Raw genomic sequence first — 22,581 nt, forward strand, 5'->3', positions numbered from 1 at the left:
GACCAGGCTGTGTCCAGCCTTCTCTGCCTGTCTAGACACAGGAGGAGCCCAAAGAGAAGGTGCTCAAAGCAAACAGCTGCCAGAGCGTGTCCGCAGTCCCCGTTAGGCTGCCGGGCCTGGGCTGGACACACAGGGGTCTGGCATGGGAGGTGTCAGTGTTCCTGGGACAGCCTGGACACTGCAACTGGAGTGCTCCCTGCCTGCAGACACGTCTCCTGCTCATTCATTCTCCTGCTTTTTTTTCATTCTGGCGCCCACATCTCTCCTTCCTCTGGAGGCTCCTGGCGCCTTGCCAGGTCCCTCTGTGCACAGCTACTTCGTCCCTCGTGGGCTTAGCTGCTGTCGTTGCTGGAGCTGGGACAGTTTCTCAGGTGCCATCAGGGCATCACACCACTGACTCCAAAGCACCCAGGCCACTGGCTCCTCTGATGCCAGTCTTGTAGTTGGCTCCCAGTCAATCTTTGTGATCTCAGATCATTGTGTGTTTCCCTGAGTCCTGGAAGAAACACAAAGCCAAGTTATCTAAAGCGTCTGAGTCATGCAGCAACGTTTCCCTGGAAGGGGTTCTGGAAAGTCCATCCAAACTGCTTTGTGGCTTTTCCAGACTTTTCTCACCCTGAGAAGGAATCCCTGCTGCCCTGCTCATGGAAGGCACTCGATAAAGGTGGTTTGCTTTCCAATGAATGTCTCAAACCCCAGGGCTGTGTCCAGAGAAGGCCCTGAAAGGGCAGCGTCTGCACCCCTGGACAGGTGACCCCCCAGGAGACACCGTTTACTACCCACACAAACGGAGCACCGCAGTCTGCTCTAGGTCCCAGAGGTCGCTCACTTTATTAAGTACCTGCGAAAGCCTATGAGGCAGACCTTACTGTGTCCATGTTATGGATCAGGAAGGGTAGGCCAGGAGAATTAGCACCGTGTCTCAGACACGTGGGACATGACGGTGACAGGTGTCAGTTGAAACCGTGTGTTCTGACCCCAAGCTCTGGTTCTTCCAACTAGACCACAGACACTGCACCTGTTGCTGCCATGACAGCCATTATGAGCCGAATTCGTCTATCTTTACATGCTTTTCCCCCTGAAAGCTCATTTTGATAAGATTTCCAAGCTTATCTTTTCAGTAACATCGTTTATTTGCTTATTCTATATCCTTCAGATCGTGTCCCAGGACACAAAAGAGGTTTAAGGCAGCCTAGTGCCCGTATGTGAGAGCTGCCCAATAAAGTACCGCTGCTGGTGTGTCGGGATGAAGGGCAAACACAACGGAGAGAAGAGATAGAAATCGAAACCCCGGGAGGTGGGGGTAAGCACGCTTGCTGTGGCCCCTGCTGGGGTCAGCGCCACACTGAACTCCAGGCTGCTCGGCAGCCACGCCAAAACGGAAACCGTGATTCAGGGATTCATGACGTCCTGAAGGGCAAAACCACAGCTGCTCAAGTCAGGATGGAGCCACGCTGTGAGAGGGACGGAGCACCGCACCCACCCACCCACCCCCTCCCGTGGCCAGAGCGCCCAGGGCACTGTGTGTGGGACCACTGTCAGGGCTGCTGGTTCCCACTGCACCTGGAGATGCCCCCGACCTCAAGCTCCCCCACCTCGGAGAGGCATGTAGCAGTGCAGCCCTTCGGTCAGGTCCTTAGATCCCTGGGACCTGGTCAGTCACCTGTCCTAGACATGCTGCCCCCAGATCAATGTGGAAGGTCTCAGAAGAGTCAGGTTGCTCCATCTGGACTCCCATGCCGTGCAGAAATCACTGTGGCCAGGGGCGCAGGGCTCTGGAAGGTCCAGTCCAGGATACCTGCCAAACTCCAAGGGTCTCACCTTAGTCAAGTACCTGAGGTCCAACCACCAGCACTGGCTGAAGACAGACCCTAATTCTTCAGTAGGCAGCCAAGGGGAGGTCAGGGGAGCATGACTTGCCCTGCAGAGGCTGGCAAGGTGAGCCACTCAGGGCTGGAGGGTCCTAACCAGGGACATGGCAAGCTGGCCTCATCGGAGTGGCTCTCTAGCCGTGGGGGTGCTGAGGGTGGGAGGCATCCCTGGTCAGAGAAGGTAGGAGGATTATCAGGCTCTTGAGGCCAGAACACAGCAATTCATGTGTGATTCCTTGTGTGGCTCTTGATTGTGGTTTGTGAGCTCATTTTCCAGGGGGATTTATTGGAGAATATGTTGCAGGGCCTGGATGAGCTGTGCCCTGGGGTTGCCATAGCCTGGGCCCTCCCCTGTCAGGGGCTCCTAGACCACAGCCTGTGCGCCTGTACCTCGAAGCCATGGAAAGAGCAGACAGTGCACCCAAGCGTGCTCTGTGTTCCGTCCTCTTCCCCTCCCCCCCACACGCAGAGCCTGGGCTCCATCTCCCTCTCCCAGGTAGACCTTCTGAGGCCACTACCCGGGCCTCCACCTTCTATGGAGGCCTCGCTCCAACACCCCCTCCCCAAGGCCCCGAGGCCTTGTCCTTCCCCGTGGAAACCCCAGACACTCCATGTCCACCAGCAGCTGATGCCCAGAGACGTGTCAAGCAGCAGCTGGTTTTCCAAATTCTCTTCCTGTTTGGCCCCAAGGATTTCCCTTGGAGCTTCTTTGTACCTACTTGGTTTTTGCTGAGACATAATTCGTGTAACATAAAACTCAGTTTTTTAATGTGTGTGGTTCGGTGGACTTTGTGCATCACCATGCTGCGCGAACATCACCACTGCCTGATTGCATCATCCCAAATCCCCGTGCGTGCTAGCAGTCAGTTCCTCATCCCCGGGCAGTCAGCTGCCTACTTTCTGTGTCTGGAGACTTGGCTGTTGGGACATTTGGTATAAATGAAGTCCTATGATACGCAGACGGTTTCTGGATTCCCTCGCTTGGCATGTTCTCAAGACCCACCGTCCTGGAGCCCTTCCCCAAGCACGGTGCCCTGTCACAGCTGCGCAACCCTCCACGTGTGGACAGACCTCCCCCCGCCGGCTGTTCTCTCACCAGCAGGTGGACCCCAGGGTCGCCTCTGCTTTGGGGCAATGACGAATCGCAGAGCTGTGAACATCTGTGGCCAGATTTCCCTGTAATCCTGTCTTAGCGACATTATTTGTAAGTTCATTACATTTTGTCCAGAATTTTTAGGAGTTCTGTGTCGGGTATGTGGGACCTAGAACCAGCGTCCCATTCTTGCTCAGTGTCGTTCCCCCAGGCTGTCTTCGTCCCCATAGTCGGCCGCCCGCCCGTCCAGCCACCTGACCTTGGCGGCTGCACGCCGGGGAGACTGGGACCGGGCAGGAGGCAGCCGTGGCTCGCGGGTTCAGACCCCACCTCCCCGTGGCCGTCCCTCCCTCCGCAGATCCGACGCCTCCTTGTACTGCGATGACGTAGACATTCGCTTCAGCAAGACCATGAACTCGTGCAAAGTGCTGCAGATCCGGTACGCCAGCGTGGGGCGGCTGCTGGAACGGCTCACGGACCTGCGCTTCCTGAGCATCGACTTCCTCAACACGTTCCTGCACTCGTACCGCGTCTTCACCACGGCCGTCGTGGTCCTGGACAAGCTCATCACCATCTACAGGAAGCCCATCAGCGCCATCCCCGCCAGGTGGGCAGTGCCGCCTCCTCCCGACGGGCACCTCCCGACCTTCCAGGCTGGGAGAGGAGCGAGCTTGGCGTGCAGGGGCTTGCAGAGCCTGTGACCTGAGTTGGGGGGGGCATGGGGCACCCCAGGAACCAGGCAACCCCTCTGCAAGGGTAGAGAGGGTGGACTGGCCCAGGCATCTCTGCCTGCAAGCCCTCAGGGGGGATGGAGTTTCGAGGGAACACTGCCCTGCCCTCCCTGCCCTCACCTCTCTCAGTTGTCCCCAGAGGGCAGCACTTCCCCACCTCCCAGGTTCAGAAAGCAGGGGTGAGGGAGGAATAACGGGAGGGTGGGAGGGTGGACAGAAGGACACAGAGAGGCAAAGACCCTCAGCCCTTCCCTGCTGGGACCCCACCCTGCTCCAGAGAGAAAGGGCACCTGTTCGGCCCACAGGGGCTGGCACAGCCAGCCAGGACCCACAGAGGCTGGAGACCTGCCCCAGGGGCCCTGGACGTCCGGGGTGAGTGGGGGCAGGAGCCAGGGCCCTGGGCCATCCAGTACACGTGCAGCCCCGTGTGTGAGCCCGGACAGCGGGCAGGGTGGCACTGGCCCTCACTCTGCTTTTCCTCCTGCGCTCCTCGCTGCCCTGCTCCAACCGCTGTTCAACTGCCCACCCCCAGCTCTGGCCAAGCCTCGAGGGGCCCGGTGGGTCACCGTGAGCCCTGGGCCCCTGCCAGGTGAGAACCCGAAGGGTCAGCCCAGGAGCCAGCCCAGAGTGGCAGAGTCAGTAGGGCTTTGCAGACGGGCCAACCACCAGTCCCACCGCTGGGCACCAGCCTCTTAGCCCAGCCCTTACCCCGCTTCACCTGGTAGTTACCCCAGTGGGGGCAGTACGGAGAGGCATGGCGGGGAGTGACCCCAGGTGTGACCCAGGCATGCCTGCAGTGCAGCTGAGATGCACAGGGAAGGCTGCTGTGAATTGTCATCAGCACAGCGAGGCCAAATCCCGAGAGCTGCCCTGTGGTCTGCCAAGTTTGGGGCCCGGGACCCGAGGGACCTCACAGCTCCAGGGAGGACTTGTCAGGAAGTGGGAGGGACCAGCAGGGGCCTTCCTTTTCTGCCCAGACCTCTGCCGTGGACAGGCCGGCCCACCCCAAGCCTCAGAGCCCCCACCGAATGCCCCTCACCCTGGGGTGAGACGGGGCAGGAGCCTCAGCGCTAGGGCTACGGGAGCAGAGCAGATGTCCTACTGGCTCCCCGTGGCCACTGGGCAGCCACACTGGTCCCAAATGAGAGCCCAAGATGTGAGGAGGAGCCACAAGGCCTGGTGGCTCTAAGCACCCTCTTCCCCCCGACACCTCTGCTGCCAGAGCAGCCACCTGCCCAAGTGCACCCCCGTGTCCCCACTTCCTCAGCCTGGCCACTCCAGCACTCACTGCCTACCTGCTCTGGCCCCACCAGGGCAGGGCAGGGCAGGGCAGGGCAGGGCTGTCTCTCTCCTCTGACCCTCTGAAACCTCGGCAGCCAGCTTTCCAGGGGCCCCAAGAGAGCTGGACAGACCCCCATCTAGGCTGGGTTCACACGTGGAGGAGACTATTCCCAGGGGCCCAGAGAAGGTCTGTCCTCTGCAGAACACAGACCCGGTCCACACGTCTGAGTGTATTATCACATGCGTGTCAGCCGCTTCCAGCCTGGCCCTGCGGCGTGGGCCCCGGTGTGAGGAGGTAGGGGCACAACCAGGATTGCTGGGAGACCCCGCCTTCCAACCCTGCCCCAGGCTTGCCCTGAGTCTGGTCGAGCGCCCTGGTGACAGGCAGAGGACTTGGGGTTTGGAGCCAGGCGGTGTCCTGTCTCTGAGCCTCAGCCTCCCCATCCATAAGCACCCTCAGGACCTGTGTGAGGTCGAGGTGGGGCGTCCATAGGCTCAGCGTGCCCTGGAAGGCCATGCCCCTGCCCAGACCACAAGATGGGACACTTACTAGCACATGCAGACCTGTGGCCACACCATGTCATCACATTGCCCTTTGGCCCTGTGTCCACTCAAACGCACCTGCTCAGAGGATTGGCCCAGATGCCAGGCGTCCCAAGAGTGGCACTTGAAACTGGCCTCGATTCCTAGGGTGTCAAGGACACAACCAGCCAGAGTGGGCAAAGGAAATGTTTTCCCTGCAACCCTTGCAATCCTAGCAAAACACCAGGGATGTTTCCCAATGAAGTGTCCCCCAAAAGTAATATTGGGAAGTTTCCAACTCAGGGTGCAGCGTATCCACAGAAGGGCTTGCACGATGCAGAATTTAGCAGGGAATCAGGACAAAGTCGTCCTGACCTGGCAGAGGCCAGATCCAAGCTGAGCGAAGGCCCGAGGCCGAGGGAGTCAGGCTCCTCGATTCAAATCAGTGGTTCCGCTCCCAGCGGTGAGGCTGTGCCCCCCACCCAGTAGCACCTGTCTGCTCACAGCTTCTGTTTCCACGAATCACACCCTGGGGTCTGTTTCTGCAATTGCACCTTCTCCCAGGCGGCTGTTCAAGGAGTGCGTCCAGGCGAGCGGTGCCGGGTGGGCATCAGTCACGAGGTGGCCCCCTATGTCCTGCCGCCCCCGGAGCCCCAGCGGACACAGAGAGCCCCCTGGCCTGGGAGGGCAGCCAGGCCCACGCTGACCCTTGGTCTCTGCCTCCGCCCACCCCACAGATCACTAGAGCTCTTATTCGCCAGCGGCCAGAACAACAAGCTTCTGTATGGTGACCCTCCCAAGTCCCCGCGCGCCACGCGCAAGTTCTCCTCACCACCACCCCTGTCCATCACCAAGACGTCATCCCCCAGCCGCCGGCGGAAGCTGTCGCTGAACATCCCCATCATCACGGGCGGCAAGGCCCTGGACCTGGCCGCCCTCAGCTGCAGCTCCAACGGCTACACCAGCCTGTACTCGGCCGTGTCCCCCTTCAGCAAGGCCACGCTGGACACCAGCAAGCTCTTCGTATCCAGCAGCTTTGCCAACAAGATTCCAGACGAAGGTGAAACGGCCACTGAGAAGCCCGAAGAGCCCGTGGCTCTCAGCAAGCAGAGTGAGTGGACGTGCGGGCCAAGCCATCCCCTTGGCCCCAGGCCCCACCAGGCTGCCCCAGGGCAGGAGGGCTTGGGGGTCCCAGCGGATGGTGGTGGCGGGCAGAGTCTGGGCAGGAGGTGGCCACACACGTGCAAGCCCAGCCTGCAGGGACCCCAGGGCATCTGATGAGCGATTCTGTGGTCAGGTGCCTAACAATGCCACTTTGTCGTGCATTCCCCCGGGTCTGTCTGTCTGTGGGGCGGGTCCTTGACCTGGCCCCTGGCAGGCCCGGGAGAGAAGAGGCCACCAGACCTAGCTTCTTCACGCTGGGATTCACGATGCGGCCAAGCAACACGGCCACACATGAACGTGGGGATGTCTGATGTACTGTGTCCAAGGGATGTTCGAGGGGCACCAGAGGTGGGCTGGGGACACTGTCTGCAGAGTCAGAGTAGGCTTTCTGGGGTTCCAGGAAATCTAGATTTTCACCAGAAGGAAGGGAGCACAGTGGAGCAGGCAGGACCAGAGCAGGGTAGAGCATGGTGTGATCAGGACAGCCGGCACTCGGTGTGGGGACAGCGCGGAGACCAGGAGGGACAGGCTGCAAACTCCCTACTCTCCATGCTCCTGACTGTTCCAGAGGGCGTCTCTTTGGATGGTCGGTCCATTCTCTTAGTTCAGCTCAGGACACATCCTGGGCACCCCAGGTGCAGTGTGCATGCATGTGTGTGAATGCATGCACGCACACATGCACACAGAAGCACACACTCCAGGCCCTGAGAGAGAGGCCTTTGGAATGACATTGAGGTCGGTCAGGATTTCTCCTCTGTGCGTCAAGGGGAGGGGAGGCAGGGAGCGCCGCCAACAGGAACGGCTGGGGAGGAAACCCAGTGACCCATGTCCCCTAGTGACATTTCACCATGACACATACAATAAACAGGTGATGTGCACACCCAAGTTTGTCACCAAGGGAACAGCCCCAAATGCCAAGCTGCGGGTGCAAAGGACAGGGTAAACCATATGACCTAAACCCACCATGAATCTGCACTTGTCACATTCTGAAATTTCATACAAGACGGTCCTGAAATGTGGTCTCAAACAGGGCTTCTCGGCCAGTGATCAAGGGGCCCGAGAACCCGTGTAATTGTGCACCAAATTGTGTGTGCACGTGTGTGTGCAAACATTCGTTTCTGAAGAGAAGGTGTGTCTGGATCTCAAAACAGTGTAATTTCACTTACTTTCCAGTAGAGGAAAACTGAGGATCAGATAGATTAAGAGCTTTGGACCAAGAGCTCACTTTTAACATAACTCGTCCCTTTTTCCCAAAGTGCATAAACCACGAGTCTCCCAAGGTTGGGCAGACTGCAAGTTACCGCCAAAACCAGGACCCTTTTTATAGTGACCAGAGAGGCATGAGACCACAGGGGCAAAGCAGGACTTCCCAGGCAGGGGGCGCAGGTGGTCACCCTAATGAGGATGCTTCACGCACTTGCACACACATGAAACACACGTGCACATGCACACATGCACTCAATAATGCGCGTGTTCACATGCACACATGCTTGAACATGCACTCCTATTTAGACTGCACATGTGCACATGCACTTGCATTCACACATGTACACATGCATACACACATGCCCATGCACTCATATTTAGATGTGTACACACACATATGTATGTGTGCACTTGTATTCATGGCATACACATGCACACATGCACACTCATTCACATGCACACTGCGCAAACATGTACACACAGGCACACTCATTCACATGCACACATGCACACACACAGCGAGGGGTCTCAGGGCACAGCACCTCACTACTCAGGGTGTGGTCCATGACCTGCCACATGGGTATCCCCTGGGGGCACATGAAGGCTGTGCAACCCCCTGGACTCCCAAGTCAGCACCTGCGTCCTGATGAGGTCCCAGATGTGCCCCTTTAGGTCTGAGAAGCCTGGGGAGGAAAAAGCCATCTTGGAGACTCATGGCCCCTGTTGGCACAGGCCCCACGGCAAATAAAGCTGTCATGCCGTCATCGCAGGTCAATCCCAAACCTGCTGTGATCTGCTTCAATAAATTATAGGCCTGAATGTTTAAATGAATGACTCCTGGAGACGTGGCATATTTCTTCTCTCCCCCAGGCTCAGAAGTCTCCGTGAGGGAAGAGTCCGATAACGATCAAACCCAGAGTGACGACGGGGACACTGAGGCGTCCCCAACCAAATCGCCAACAACGCCAAAGTCAGTCAAAAGCAAAAATTCCTCAGGTACAGCTCAGCACTCAGAAGTGACACACAGATTCCCAGAGGACGCGGGAGGCCCAGGCCAGGGAGGGCAGCAAGTCACGCTGAGCACAGGCTGGTGGGCGTCCCCATCGCAAGACCAGTGACCCCGAGTGCAGGGCCACTGCCATGAATCACAGCCCGAGGGCAACGGCGGGGCCCAGGCATTAGCTGCCCCTCTGTAGCCTAGTCACCCCAACCCTAGACCGGATGGTGCCACCAACGCAGGAGGGCAGGAGGTTCATGGGGAACCGGGCTCATGAGCCCTGGGCTGGGTCCATCCGTGGTCGGGCAGCTCCGTGGAGCGGCCAGGTGGTTTCTGGTTATGGAACGAGGAAGGACACTGACAGGTCGTAACCCCCCCCAAACCTGCCTCATGATGCTGAGGCATCTGGGGTCCCCTCGCGGTGGCTCCCAGTGCCCAGGGCAGGGCAGGCACTCTGGCTCACCTCCCGGGTGGCCCTTCCTGCCTCCAGCCCGCGGACCAGGTACAGCCAGAGTCCCAAATCCCCAAGCTGTCCAGGCCTTCCAGGGAGACCCCGTGAGTCCCAGGGCCGCCCAATCGTGGGCGCCAAGTATCAGAAATAAGTTCTGAGTTTTCAAAATAAATCCCTTGCCTGCTACAGCGTAAGTGCTGTTACTTCATCCTGAGTGTGGAATTCCGTCCAGAGACTTAAAGATGACAGGAAAGGTTTCCAGAGTCAGGTTCTCCAGCTCTGACTGCTAAAAACGAAGTGTTATTTAGCACGGACGACCCATGGCGGGCGTGTAGCATTTCACGCAACACTAATACTCATGTCTGTAACCTTGACACCCTCTGAGGTAGGTGTTAACGTCCCCGTTCACCCGAGGCCACACAGCTAGCTGGGGCGGGCAGCACGTGGAGGGCAGGGCCCAGCCCACCCCTGGGCCCGGGAGCCCATCAGTGGGAATTACTGACGCGGGACACTGGACATTCATTCGCAGTAGGCGGAGAGCGGAAGGGATCACGCGATGCCGTCCGCAGGCAGCCAGGCCCCCAGAGCGCGGGGGTAAAGGAACAGCAGAGGTGGACGGGGCAGCGGGCTGGGGACTTCCTGTGGACCAGCAGCAGCTCAGCAGAGAAGGGGGGCTTCCCCTGCCCCGAGACCACCCTGGGGGTGGCACGCCCCCTCCAGGCCCTGAGCAGGGGAGCGGCCCCACCTCCGCCTGCTAAGCCCTTGGCAGGGGGGGCAGTGAAGACAGGCTGTCCCCTTGAGGCTGCTCCGGAGGGAACCCCTGGTTTCTTTTTTTTTTTTTGAACCCCTGGTTTCTAAGAGCCACAGGTGGGACCAGAGAGCCTGAGGGTCACTTTCATTCCCTGCGCAGAGTTCCCCCTCTTCTCCTACAACAACGGGGTGGTCATGACCTCGTGTCGGGAGCTGGACAACACACGCAGCGCCCTGTCCGCGGCCTCTGCCTTTGCCATAGCCACGGCGGGAGCCAACGAGGGCACCCCGAACAAAGAGAAGTACCGGAGGATGTCCCTGGCCAGCACAGGTACACGGGAGGGGGCCACTCACGGCCCTGTCCGGGCTCAGCCCAGCTGCACTCGGCAGCGATGGGCACCTGTCCCCTCTGGGTGCCCGGGGTTCACTGCTCCCACCTTGAGCAGTGCCGACCCCCCACCAGCCTGCTTACTCAGTAAAGCCCCCAGCCCGCAGCACCCACCCCTGCACGGCACTGGTCCTGTGGCGGGGTGCAGCGGGGGCTCCAGGACCAGAGCTTCCAGTAGCGGAGGCGGAGGCAGATGCACTGCGTCCAGAGAGGCCATGGCCTCCATCCTCACCGCTCACCCCCTGGGGCTGGTGGCTGGGTGTCTTCCTGCCCCTGCCCGGTGCCACCCACCCCCAGCCACGGCCACAGCCCTGCGTACCCCGATGAGAGCCAAGCTTGGCTTCTTGCCCTCATGTCCCCCCGACCCCTGTGCCACCAGGGTTTCCCCCTGACCAGAGGAACGGGGACAAGGAGTTCGTGATCCGCAGAGCGGCCACCAACCGCGTCCTGAACGTGCTCCGCCACTGGGTCTCCAAACACTCGCAGGTGGGTGGGAGGCCCCAGCGCCAGCCACCCCCCACCCCGGAGCCGTTGCCAGGACAACAAGCAGGATAAGCAGGACATCAGGGCAGCAGAGGCAAAGGCCCAGGCCAGCCATCCAGCACTCCCAAAAGGGGCTGCCCCAGGGCCTCACTGGGGACATCCCAGGGGACAGGGGCCTGTGTCCCTCCCTCCAGCTCTGTCTGCACCCCCAGGGCGCTGGCCTTGGGGCACAGCCAGCCAGGGATGACCCTTACCCTCACCCAGGGTGTTACCCCTGAGTGTCTTTAGGCCCCCGTGGTGCCTGGCTGCACAACCAGGGAAAAGGAAGACAAGGCAGCCAGCCTCCGTGGGCAGAAACAAACTCCAGCCTCCACGTATGGCTGGACAGGGACCAGGTAGCCAGGGCGCAATGACCAGAGCCACCATGTCTTCCCCGCAGGACTTTGAGACCAATGACGAGCTGCGATGCAAGGTGATCAGCTTCCTGGAGGAGGTCATGCACGACCCAGAGCTGCTGACCCAGGAGAGGAAGGCTGCGGCCAACATTATCAGGTGGGGGCACCTGGCTGAGCTCAGCGGGAGGCCCAGGGGGGCGGAGAGGGGGTGGGGGTCAGGCTCTGCCTCCACGGGGCAGGCAGCTGGGAAGAGCCCTTCCCACAGGCTGGCTTCAGGCAGGTATGTGGGGGGAGGAGCCCCTAGTGGCAGGGGTGGGGAGGCCGTGCACCCCTCTTCTGCAGATGCCCCCCACAGCAGCTGGGCCATGTGTCCTTCCTCCTTCCCCCAACCTGATCTCCTTGAGGGGGAGCCTGGTCTCCTCTCCGTGTACAGCCACCAGCTCTCGTCCACACCACCCTCTGTGGCAGCTGCTGGCGCCCAGGCTGTCCAATCTCAGGGTCAGAGGGAATGCAAAGTTCAGCTTCTTGGCCACATAAGCCACGCGGCGCCAGGAGCTGTACTCGCGGTCTGACCCGGGCAGGTCCCCTCCCTCGGCCTCCGTTTTCTGCCCCATAAAATGGGTGAGCAACACCTGTCCAAGAGCTGTGGTGAGGCAGGGGTGAGGTCAGCTGTGGTGTCTGCAGCTCAGCGCGGGGCTGTGGGGCACAAGGCCGCTGTCCCCCCACCACTGTCACTTGGCTGACCTGGACCGTCCCCCCAAGCCTTGCCTGGGTGCCAGGGCTCAGGGTCAGGCTCATTCTCCCTGCTTCTAGCCCCCCACCCATAGGCACCCTTTGTGACCCAGACTGGCAACCACTTCCTGCCCGGAGTTGGAGTCTCCAGCCTTCCTCCTCCTGGACGTCCACCTTGCTTCCCACAGCCCCGGCTTGGGCCCATCAGCCCCTGGGCTCAGAGTCCACGGGGCCTTTCAGGCTCCCCTCACCTTCAGCACCCGCGGCCCCCACACATGCACCCGCACCCACACACCAGCACCACAAACACACGCACATGCACCTGGTCACACGCATACACACACCTGCACATATGCACACACGCACATGGATATACACCTGAAACATGCACATACACCTGCACACATGCACACACAGTCGCACACATACATGCACACACGCACACATGCAAATAACACATGCACACACGCACTTGCACACATACACCCATACATACACCCGCACACAAACGCAGCCGCGTGTGTGTACACACATACACACACCCAGCCTCACACACACAGCCGGCCCCCAGGGTCCTATCCCTCCCTCAGGAGTGCACAGAGCCCCAGGCCCCTCAGCTCGGGAGCTTGATCTGGACGCTGCCTCTGGTGCCGTGAAGAGCGCAGCCTGGTATCGGGTGGCCCTGCTTGAACGGCATGCACACCGTAGCCAGCTGTGGCACCCTGGGCCAGACGTTCTCTGTGTGACCATCACCTGGCCATAAGTTTAACTAAAAGTGCCATCTGCAGGGTGGACATCCAGGGGTTTGTGTCTGTCCACCCAGGCCCTGCGGGCCCCAGGCCTCATCCTCTGCCCCAGGGGTCATGCTGCTGTCACATCAGGGACGAAGCACTGTGGCCGACTCAGAGTCCACCCTCACTCCCCACCACGGCCTGGTGTGCACCCTGCACCCCCAGGCCACGCCACCTCCTTCCTCCCACACACAGGCCACCTCTGGGCCTCCCCACCTCCTCTGTTTCTCCATGTCTGGAAGGCTCCACAGAACTCCTGCCCACTCTGCCGTCCAGGCCTGGGGTTCCTTCTTCCTTCTGTCGTTCCACACACATGTCAGAGCAGCGGCCACAGGACCACCCGTGCTGCTGCCCGAGCACCAGGTGTGGACAGACCAGAAGTCAGCCTGCCCTCAGGGGCTCCTGGCCTGGGGTGGGGGGGTGTAACGGGAGCCAAGCGTGCACACTGCCTCCCCAAAGCCTGGAGAGGAGGGCTTGAGGGAGCCCCAGGAGGAGGCCTCGCCCAGCCAGGAGGGCCAGGGAGCTGATCCCGATGGTCAGACCTTCAGGGAGACGTCCGTGGTGCAGGAGAGCGCAGAGGCAGAGGTGGGGCAGCCCGCGGGAGCCTGCCACGGGCTTGATGGCTCCAGTGGGCACGGGGAGGGGCACCGCCAAGCTGAGGCCAGGTTCAGACTGCACACGGCTCACCGTGCCATCTCGCCCCCTAGGACTCTGACCCAGGAGGACCCAGGGGACAACCAGATCACACTGGAGGAGATCACGCAGATGGTGAGCCAGGCCTCCCAGGGCCCCAAAATCACTGCTCGGGCCGCTGACCAGGCAGGCCCCTCCCGTATGGGTTCCCCAGGGCAGCCGGAACAGAGCAGCAGGAATGTGTCCGGTCCTGGTCCTGGAGGCCTGGCATTCGAAGTAAGGTGTTGGTGGAGCCGTGCTCCCCTGGCCACCTCAGGGGACGGGCCTTCCTGCCTCTTCTAGCTTCCGGTAGCCCCAGGCAGTCCTGGGCTGTTGCCGTGAATCTCTGATCTCTGTTTCCCTGTTCTGGGCCATCCTCACCGCTGCACGTCTCTGCATCACCTCCCCCATGCACGTCTGCCCCTGTGTCCCCCTCATCATAGAGACACCAGTGCCTCTGGAGTGGAGCCCGCCTCATGGACCCACGTTAACCTGGGCATATCTACAAACACCCTATTTACAAACATGGTGACGTTCCCAGAAACCAGGGACTCAGACTTCAGCGCGTCTTTTTGGGAGGGAGGGACCTCAACCCGTTACACCCCTGCCTCTCTTTTCCTCATCTTCAGCCCTCTGCCCACAGCTCTCATCCCCCCCACCTCCCCTCCACTCCTGTCCACTCCCCTCCCCTCCCCTGGAGCCGGGTCTCCAGGTAGGGCCTATGTGAGGCCCCGCACAGGGGAACACGTGCCTACATCATTGGATCATGGGGCCCACATCCTGCCCTCTGAGTGCTGGTGGCCCATTCACATGCAGACACCACACTGACCCTTGGGGCAGGATGCTGGCTCCTTCCTGGGGCCTCCCCGCAAGGGAGCAGTTTCCCAACAGGGGCTAACTGGAATGTTTAGCCCTTGGGAGCAGGAGAGCCCCTTGTTCCCTGGCAAACATCCTGAAGCTCTTGCAGAACAAAGCGCCGCAGGAGCTACCCTCAGCCCTGACTTGTTCCCAGGGCCCCAAGCCTGTGGGGGCACATCCTGTGCAGAGGAGGCCCTAGAGGCCTCACCAGAGAGCCCAAGGGCCAAGGGCTTCTCATGGGAAGACCTGGACAGGCCCCGAGATAGGTGGGGGCAGGCATGCTTCCATTCTCTCTTCCAGGGTCGCCTTGTCTCTGGGGTGAGTGGGGGAGCAGGGTCAGCTGCTCCTGGCCAGGCCTCTCCCCAGCCCGGGCCAGCTGCTGGTCCTCAGGCCTTCAGTCCAGCCATCCCGAGCCCGGGAGAGTGGGCTGTGCTGCTCACCTCCTGCGGGGGCTCCCTCCCCATGAGAGTCCTTACCCCCAATCACAGTGGCCTGCTTGGCACCTGCTGCTCCTGCCCCCGTGTCCCCACTACCTTCTGAGAACTTGTCCCTCCCCGATGCCATCACGTCCCTGTAGTCCTACATGAAGGCCTCTGGCCCGGGGTCAGCATGCCCGGGACCATGGACACCCCAGTGCACACACTCACAGGCTGCAGCGGGAGGTCCTTCCTCTGCTTCCCTACATTCTGTCCCTGCCTGCCCTGTGGCTGGAGCTCCCTGGAGCAGGGACTGTGTTCTCTGCTGCTTCCGTGTCCAGTGTCTGGCCAGGACCTGCGAGCAGCCCTTTGTGGCTATTTGTTGAAGAAGGGGTGAGGGGGGCAGGCAGTCTAGGAGGTGGGCTTGCCCCCTCGATATGGGGTAGACCCTGTTCCCTTGTGATCAGTGCAGCTTTGGGAGAGCTCAGCCCAGCCCCTGGGGCCTCTGGGCAGGACAGCTGGCCCCTCTGTGCCCTGTGGCCCGGCTGGAGGCCAGGGGTTGAGCCTCACTCCTGACTCCTCCCTTGTGAACACAGGCTCCTCCCCCATGGACACAGGTCCTTCCCTTGTGGGCAAGGCTCCTCCCTCATGGACACAGGCCCCTCCCCTGAGGACACAGGCCCCTCCCCTATGGACACAGGCCCCTCCCCTGTGGACACAGGCCCCACCCCTATAGATACAGGCCCCTCCCCCATGGACACAGGCCTCTCCCTTGTAGATACAGGCCCCTCTCCTGTAGGGGACATGACCAGAGACATGGAAACTCCAAGACAAAGGCCAGACTGCCATTTTCTGGGTGCCCCAGGGGGATCACATCTGTGAATTCATACCTGATGATGAGTTTTAAAAGGAAATGTGGAGGCAGCTACCAATGCAGACAGAACCTATAGGGAGGGACAGGTCACTGGGAGCCTGGGAGTCCTAGCCGGGGCTCCGGCACATTTCCTGCCGAGTGACGTGGGCCAGTAGGGTCCTCTGGGAGCCTCTGTTGTCTCATTCCTGAGCCAGGGAAGGTAGCCTCCTGCGAGCTGGCTCGGGGAGCACAGGCTTGCACCGCTCAGGGCACAGCAGATCGTCCCTTCCCTCAGTGCCCTCCCCCAGCCCCCAGAACCTAGGCCAAGATTACAGCAGAGAAGCTGCCAGAAATCCAGGAGGGCCTAATTCAGGACTTAACTCCCCTCAGGCCGAAGGCGTGAAGGCAGAGCCCTTTGAAAACCACTCGGCCCTGGAGATAGCGGAGCAGCTGACCCTGCTGGACCACCTGGTCTTCAAGAAGATCCCTTACGAGTGAGTGGGTGCGGGCACCAGGCCCTCCTCTTGCCACCTCTCCCCCGACCAGGGACCTGCCTTGATGCATCCCTGGAAGGTGCTAGGCTTCCACAGCCACCTGACTTCTCTGCAGGGGAACAGAAATGTGCGTGTGGGCAGGGATGCAGGAGGATCCTCTGTCCTGACCTCACGTTCTGCACACACACATGCACGCACACGCACACGCACACATGCACACACAGTAAGTATTCCAGAAGCATCTCCAACTCGGTGCTCCTACTCCGGGGCTCTAGAACAGGTGTGTTTATGCAGAAACGAGTGAGTGTACGTGTGCACACACGTGCACCTCAGGAACAGAGTGAGGGCACAGCTCTGGAGTTTGAAGAAGCCCCGAGGCCTGGCATTGCCTCGGTCACCCCCAGGTACTAGCAGTAGTCCCGCTGTTTAAATGAGCGCCTACCCCTCCTTCAGCTAACAGCGCAAATGGTGTTCATACACGGCATCGTCACAAGGACACGGCTCTCCCCAACAGGCCACGAAGCCTGGGGTGGTGTTCAGGATCCACGTTTATGTGTAAAGCCGAGGTAAACCTCCTCGTAACTAAGTGTTTTTGTGAGCTTCTGACAACTGTCCGAGAACAGCTTCCCCAAATTGGGATCTCCAGATCTGAGGCCCCGAATCACTGTAGGGCTTTGGGTGTGTCTGCTCTCCCAAAGGCAGTGCCCCCGAAACTCCCGATGGCTGTCCCCGGCATGGAGGGTGTGGGCATTCCAGGCACATGCTGGATCTCTGGGGAAAGGCTGGCTCGTTCCTGATGGGCTCCCCTGGGAGGAGAAGCAGAGTCTCACACATGTTCCCCCCAAGTCCTGACCACAGCAGCCCACCGGGGTCCCTCACTGTCCCTGCCAACACAGCTTCCCTGGGAGGCTCAGATGGCTGTGGGCTCCCCACAGTCCTCGTCGCCAGAACACACAGCTGGCTGGCTCATAGGCTCCTCACCCCTCTGGCCTTGTCTGCAGACCAGTGTCTGCACAGTGAGTCTGAGGTGCCAGGTGTCCCTGTCAGGAGCGAGATCCAGAACAGGACCTGCTGGAACTTTGCACTCCACAGCAGCTGACACGCCTCCCCACAGAGTCTGTCATCTTGGCCTGGCAGCAGCCCTGTGGGGAAAGTGTGATCTTTGTTCCCATCTCACAGATGAGGCCACTGAGGCCCTGAGCTGGTACAAGCAGAGCTGGCCACATGCCCAGGGCCCCTTCCTCTTGGGGGCTCCGCAGAACTTACTCCCCGAGATGTGAAAGCCTTTCAGAAAGCAGAGAAGTCAAGGTATGGAAGGGAGGGAGGCCGAGCTCATGCACCCTGGGTTCACTTCCCGCAGGGAGTTCTTCGGGCAAGGCTGGATGAAAGTGGAGAAGAACGAGCGGACGCCCTACATCATGAAAACCACCAAGCATTTCAATGACGTGAGTACAGGGATGGCAGGGGGCTGGGGCGGGGCGGGGGGGTGGCCTTGGGGGGGGCGTGCCTCCCTCTCCGGGTTCTTCATCGCTGGACCCTGTGATCTGTCACAATCTCACACCCAGCCTAAGGGATGAAGGCTGTGAGCCCACACTAGACACAGGGAGACCGAAGCTCCTCGGGCCGACGCCTGGGGTCTGCTGGCTGCCCACCCCCGTGGCTTGAGGACCACCTGTCCCGGCAGCCTCCGCATGGCCACCCGGGCTGCAGCCCCTGCAAGCACAGGGCCGCTCCCAGCCTCTCTGGAACCTCGAGGGCACCCTGAGGGGGTCATCCACTGGGGGGAAGACCTTTGATAGCTGCAAGCAGGGAGCACATGACTCCACTTGTCTGACCGCCCAGCCGGGGCTCCCTGGCAAACACCCCGCATTGGGGAGGGTCCTGGGCAGCCAGGAGGAAAAGCAGGAGACCCCTCCCCCCATTCCCCCCATTCCCCCATCCCCTGCACCCACTCCACCCCCGCCCAGCCTGCACTGCAGCTCAGGGGAGGAGCCCTATAGGGAACCCAGCAGCAGAACAGCAGGAGCAGGCCTGTGTCCGGCTAGAGGGAGTAAGTGGGGCAGGTAGGCAGGTCCTGGAAACACCATCCCTTGCCCTCCCCACCCCAGTGTGTGCCCAGGACCCAGGCGAGCCAAGGGCGAGGCCACAAAGTGAGTACTTGCTGCCCGTTTGCCACATGCCGGGCACTGTGCTGTGGGCTTCGTCATCACCGTCTCATTCCCACTTTATGACTGGCTAAATTTCATCCCCAACGTTACACAGCAGGACAGCCTGCTTTGAACCTACGCAGTCCACCTCCGAGGGCTGCCCTCATCACCACCTGGCATCTGGCCATCTCTCTTAAAATCCACATTCCTGGCAGACACAGTGTGTGCCTCCCTGATGGAGATGTCCCAGCCTGTAACTGTTTCTAGATCTTTCTCTGGCCCTTTGCCTGTAATTTCTTTGCCTCATTGAGTGGTACTGACTGGGTTCTGCAGCATTGGGGCTTCTTAGGACAGGGAGCTGGAGGCATCAAGGTGCCCAGGTGCACCCCCCTGCCCATGCCCACCCCTGCTGCCCACACCCTCCCCCTGCTCCCCTCGTACACCACCCCTGCCCGCACCCACACCCTCCCTTCTGCCCACATGCACCCCCTCTGCCTGCAGCCCCTTACAATGGAGCTGAGTGGAAATGTTGGTAGTGAATCTCAGGGGTGGTTCCACGGTGCTTCTCATATCTCCCTGTTTGGGACAATGTTTGTTTCTTTATCAGGTTAAAGAAATTATTTTCCTTGTTTGTTAATGCAGTTACCATAGGAATTTTATCTTTTCTCCCCACCTCAAGTATTGAGATGGGCCTACAGTTTACTCCCTTTAACCTGCTGATGTGGTAAATGCCGATTTTTCTCTAACAGTCACACACCCTCTCATTCCAGAAACAAACTAACGTGGTCATGGTATAGTAATGGGGTGTGTGATTTTCCTTCTTGTGTTGCCCATATCTGGGTTTGGTATCAAGATTTTACTCCCTTCATAGAATAAGTTGTAAGATACTCTTTTTTTCTCTATGTTCTGGAAGACTCCACTGAGCTACTCCTTTAAAAAAAAAATCATATAACTTACATGTAAAACTGGTTTTGGGTTCAGTGTTTCTTATGGAAAAGAAAAACCTTTATCACTTCAATGTAATTAAGAGTTACAATATGGTACTGTTTTGTGTTATCATTTCTTCCTGATTCTCTTCGGTGTTTTCCATTCTTAAATACTTTTATGATCCATTCTTTTGATGCACACCCTGCAGAAATTATTTCTGAGAAGATTTCTTGGCAGTAAAGCCCTACAGTTTTTATTCATCTATGAATGTCATTTTATTACCTTAACTTTTTTTATAACAAGTAGTCTTTTTCTACGTTTTCTTAGTAATCATAGATTCATAGGAAATTGCAAAGAAAAGCACAGGGCGACCTCGACCTAGCTCTTCCCACTAACCCAGCTCCACACAGTCCTAGTTCCATGATGCTTTAGTCCCACCCACCCCCAGCTTCCTGGCTGCCCCCCATTCCACCCACATTTGATGTGTGTGTCTGTATGTGCCTGTCTGCTGGGGGCAGGGAGGCCTCTTCCACTTTATATGTGAGACCAGGATGCCACAAAGTGTAGGGTCCTCTCCAAGCCCAGTGGTGTGGACTGTGGCAGAGCTTGGCTTTTCTTTATTCTTCTAGATTAATCATGGAATCATTTCATCAGGTTCTCAAGAAAGCTCCCATTGCATGCTTATTGGATTGCACTAAAGCCACATATTAGTTTTTTGGCATATTTATATTCCCATTTGGGAATTTGATCTTTTTCTTCATAATTTAAATGTTTAAAACCTGTGGTAATTTTTTTTTTCCCATAGCATCTTCCAATGTTCACATCAGTTTAGGTTCCTAGGTAATTTACACATGACCTTTCCTCATGGTATTTTCTTGTCGGTATTGCCGATACATAGGAAAACTTCTCATTTTCATATCTTGAGTCTTTAACCAATCACCCTAATGTTAATTGTTCTGCTAATGAGCATCATCTTGGGATTTTCAAACAGGCAATCATATCATCTGTAAATAATGGTGATTTATCATCTTTGCAATATTTATGCCTCTTTCTTTTTTCTTGTCTTTCTGCATGGGCTTAAAGATCAGTAACTTGATTGCTTCAGAAATCATCCGCAATGAAGACATCAATGCAAGAGTGAGCGCCATCGAGAAGTGGGTGGCTGTGGCTGACATATGCCGCTGCTTACACAACTATAACGCTGTGCTGGAAATCACCTCGTCCATGAACCGGAGCGCAATATTCCGGCTGAAAAAGACGTGGCTCAAAGTCTCTAAGCAGGTGCGGGTGGGAAGCTGGCACCATTACCTGCCTGGGGCTGGGCTGGGCTGGGCTGAGATTCTAGAGTACTGGCCTCTGGACATCCCTAAGTGGGCAGAGGACAGGGTGAGGGCCAACATTCCCAGTAAAACCCCTTCTCCCATATCACCTGGGACCAGTATTAGACCCACAAATGTGGCACTGGGACCCACAGGACTTAAATTCCCACTTGAATAATTAATACTCCAAAGCAGGAAGCGTTAAGACAGTGATTATTGGTCCCAATGCTGTTCTCCTTGAGTTGGGACAAAAAAGTGGTGACTTCATGCAGACACCAGTCCAGATCTGCAGGGTTGTTGACAGTGGTGGGATGATCTCCCAAGTTCCTTCCCGGGATTCTAATTTCACCACCCCTTCTGGCCACCAGGGATAGTTGATGATCTCAAATGTGGGCTTGATCTTTATTCATTCAGAATGTGATTCTGAAATGTGGATTCTTCCTTGGGAATAAAGTTCCCTGCACAGTAGTCATGAGGGGGCATCTCTCCTAAGAGATGCACACAGTGGGGCCATTGGGCCACCTCCCTGATGCATGTGTCAGGTGCCCCAACCCCAGCCTGCATGTGTGCAGGAGGCTGGATGGACGCCATCAAAGGGCAGAGTAAGTTTGACGACAGTGTCTGTGGTCCCACAGCTAGTGGGCTCTGTGGGGCCCAGGGTCTCCAGGGGTCCTGTCTCATCTAGACTGCTCTGGATTTGCATACCGAGTCCCCCTCAATGTTCTCTTTATTACCTGCTCTCCTACCATCCTCTTGCCAATGGCAGGTCACGATTCTGCACCCCCAGGCAGGCAGCACATCCATGAATTCCTCTTCCATAGATAAGCAACCAAACCCAGCAAGCCCTGGGATGCTGCCCTTCACCACATCTGTTCACTCTGGCCCAGATGGCAGCAGACTGCAGCGTGCTGTAGGGATGGCCCTGCTCCCAGCAAGCCTGGGCTTCTTGCTCTTACACACAAACATGCCAGGGCATGGACAGGGGACGGTGCCAGCTTGTCAGCGCTCCTGGAAAGAACAGAGGCTGGAGCTCTGGGGCTCAGGTCTGTGGGCACATCTGGCCATGTGTGAAACATGGTGCTGTGAACTCCAGAGGCCAGGGGCTGAGCCGGATGCTGTGGAACCCCCATGTCATCCAGGCTAACTTGACTTGCCAGGGCTCAGGCAGGGCTGTCCGTGGAGTCTGAGGGCCCATTCCAGGTCCACATCTTTCTTCTCCTGCCCCCAGACCAGCCACACTTCCCACCACTGGGGGTGCTCTGTAACTCTCTTGGCCTCGTTCTCCAGCATCACCCATGGTGCGGAGTTGGGAGGGAACCAGCTTGACTAGCCTGAAGTCTTCTGTTCTCTCTGGAGAGTACAAATAGGGGGCAGTTAGAGGTGCAGAGGTGAGGCCTGGCCTGCATTCTCAGATGTCATTTAGGACCTGGGGCCACCAATCAGAGATGCCTTGGAAAGCACAGGCAGACCTGCATGCTCTGTGGCCGGCTGGGCCCGGCCGGCTGCTCCCAGCCCTTCAGCAAGGCGCTGGGCATCTGCGCATCTACATGGTGCCCAGCCCACACCAGCCAGGGACTGGGCGCTGCCCCTCCACAGGTGTCCCATGAGATACTTGAGACCTACCAGAATGGCTCTGTTTCTGCCCGGAACATAGCCCCAGCAGCTGCTTGAATGGCCAAAGCTGGAAAGTATTGTGTCCGAGCCCAGGCAGGCCTGTGCAGGAGCCAAGCAGTCAGGTGGGGCCTGCTGGCTCTGTTTCCCTGTTCTTCCCCATCTCCTTTGAAAGGGGAACACCCTCCAGGAAGAATCAGAGGTGGCCCTCCACCGGCTGGTGCAGATGGCTTACGGGTCTGTGTGTCGCCTCCCTGGAGGATGGTTGCATTTTAGTAGAAGCAGAAGTCTCTCTTAGGCTGGCAGTCCTCTGCGGCCTCTCTGGGCGGGAGCGGCCTTGGCCATCAAGTGTTCTGTTTTTGGATGGGACGGGATGACCTGCAGGGTGCTCTGTCATCATCTTTGTCCTCGATACCACTTACAAGGCAG

At 58.5% G+C, this 22,581-nt stretch overlaps 1 protein-coding gene across 2 annotated transcripts in view; it reads left to right on the forward strand.

Annotated features, from left to right (window-relative positions):
* RASGRF1 (Ras protein specific guanine nucleotide releasing factor 1) overlaps positions 1–22,581 on the forward strand; it is a 93,258-nt gene that overhangs the window by 58,003 nt on the left and 12,674 nt on the right. Inside the window, exons 14-24 of one of the 2 annotated variants that reach the window (XM_025437654.3) lie at positions 3,323–3,571; positions 4,228–4,284; positions 6,236–6,609; positions 8,739–8,864; positions 10,227–10,397; positions 10,834–10,940; positions 11,377–11,489; positions 13,563–13,623; positions 16,045–16,148; positions 17,509–17,593; positions 20,306–20,503. In XM_025437654.3, the coding sequence (XP_025293439.1) occupies positions 3,323–3,571; positions 4,228–4,284; positions 6,236–6,609; positions 8,739–8,864; positions 10,227–10,397; positions 10,834–10,940; positions 11,377–11,489; positions 13,563–13,623; positions 16,045–16,148; positions 17,509–17,593; positions 20,306–20,503 (1,645 nt within the window). The remainder of the gene's footprint in view (positions 1–3,322; positions 3,572–4,227; positions 4,285–6,235; positions 6,610–8,738; positions 8,865–10,226; positions 10,398–10,833; positions 10,941–11,376; positions 11,490–13,562; positions 13,624–16,044; positions 16,149–17,508; positions 17,594–20,305; positions 20,504–22,581) is intronic. The other variant, XM_025437655.3, reaches the window with a different exon arrangement.

Source organism: Canis lupus, chromosome 3 (assembly GCF_003254725.2).
Source record: "Canis lupus dingo isolate Sandy chromosome 3, ASM325472v2, whole genome shotgun sequence".
NCBI classification, from domain to species: domain Eukaryota; kingdom Metazoa; phylum Chordata; class Mammalia; order Carnivora; family Canidae; genus Canis; species Canis lupus.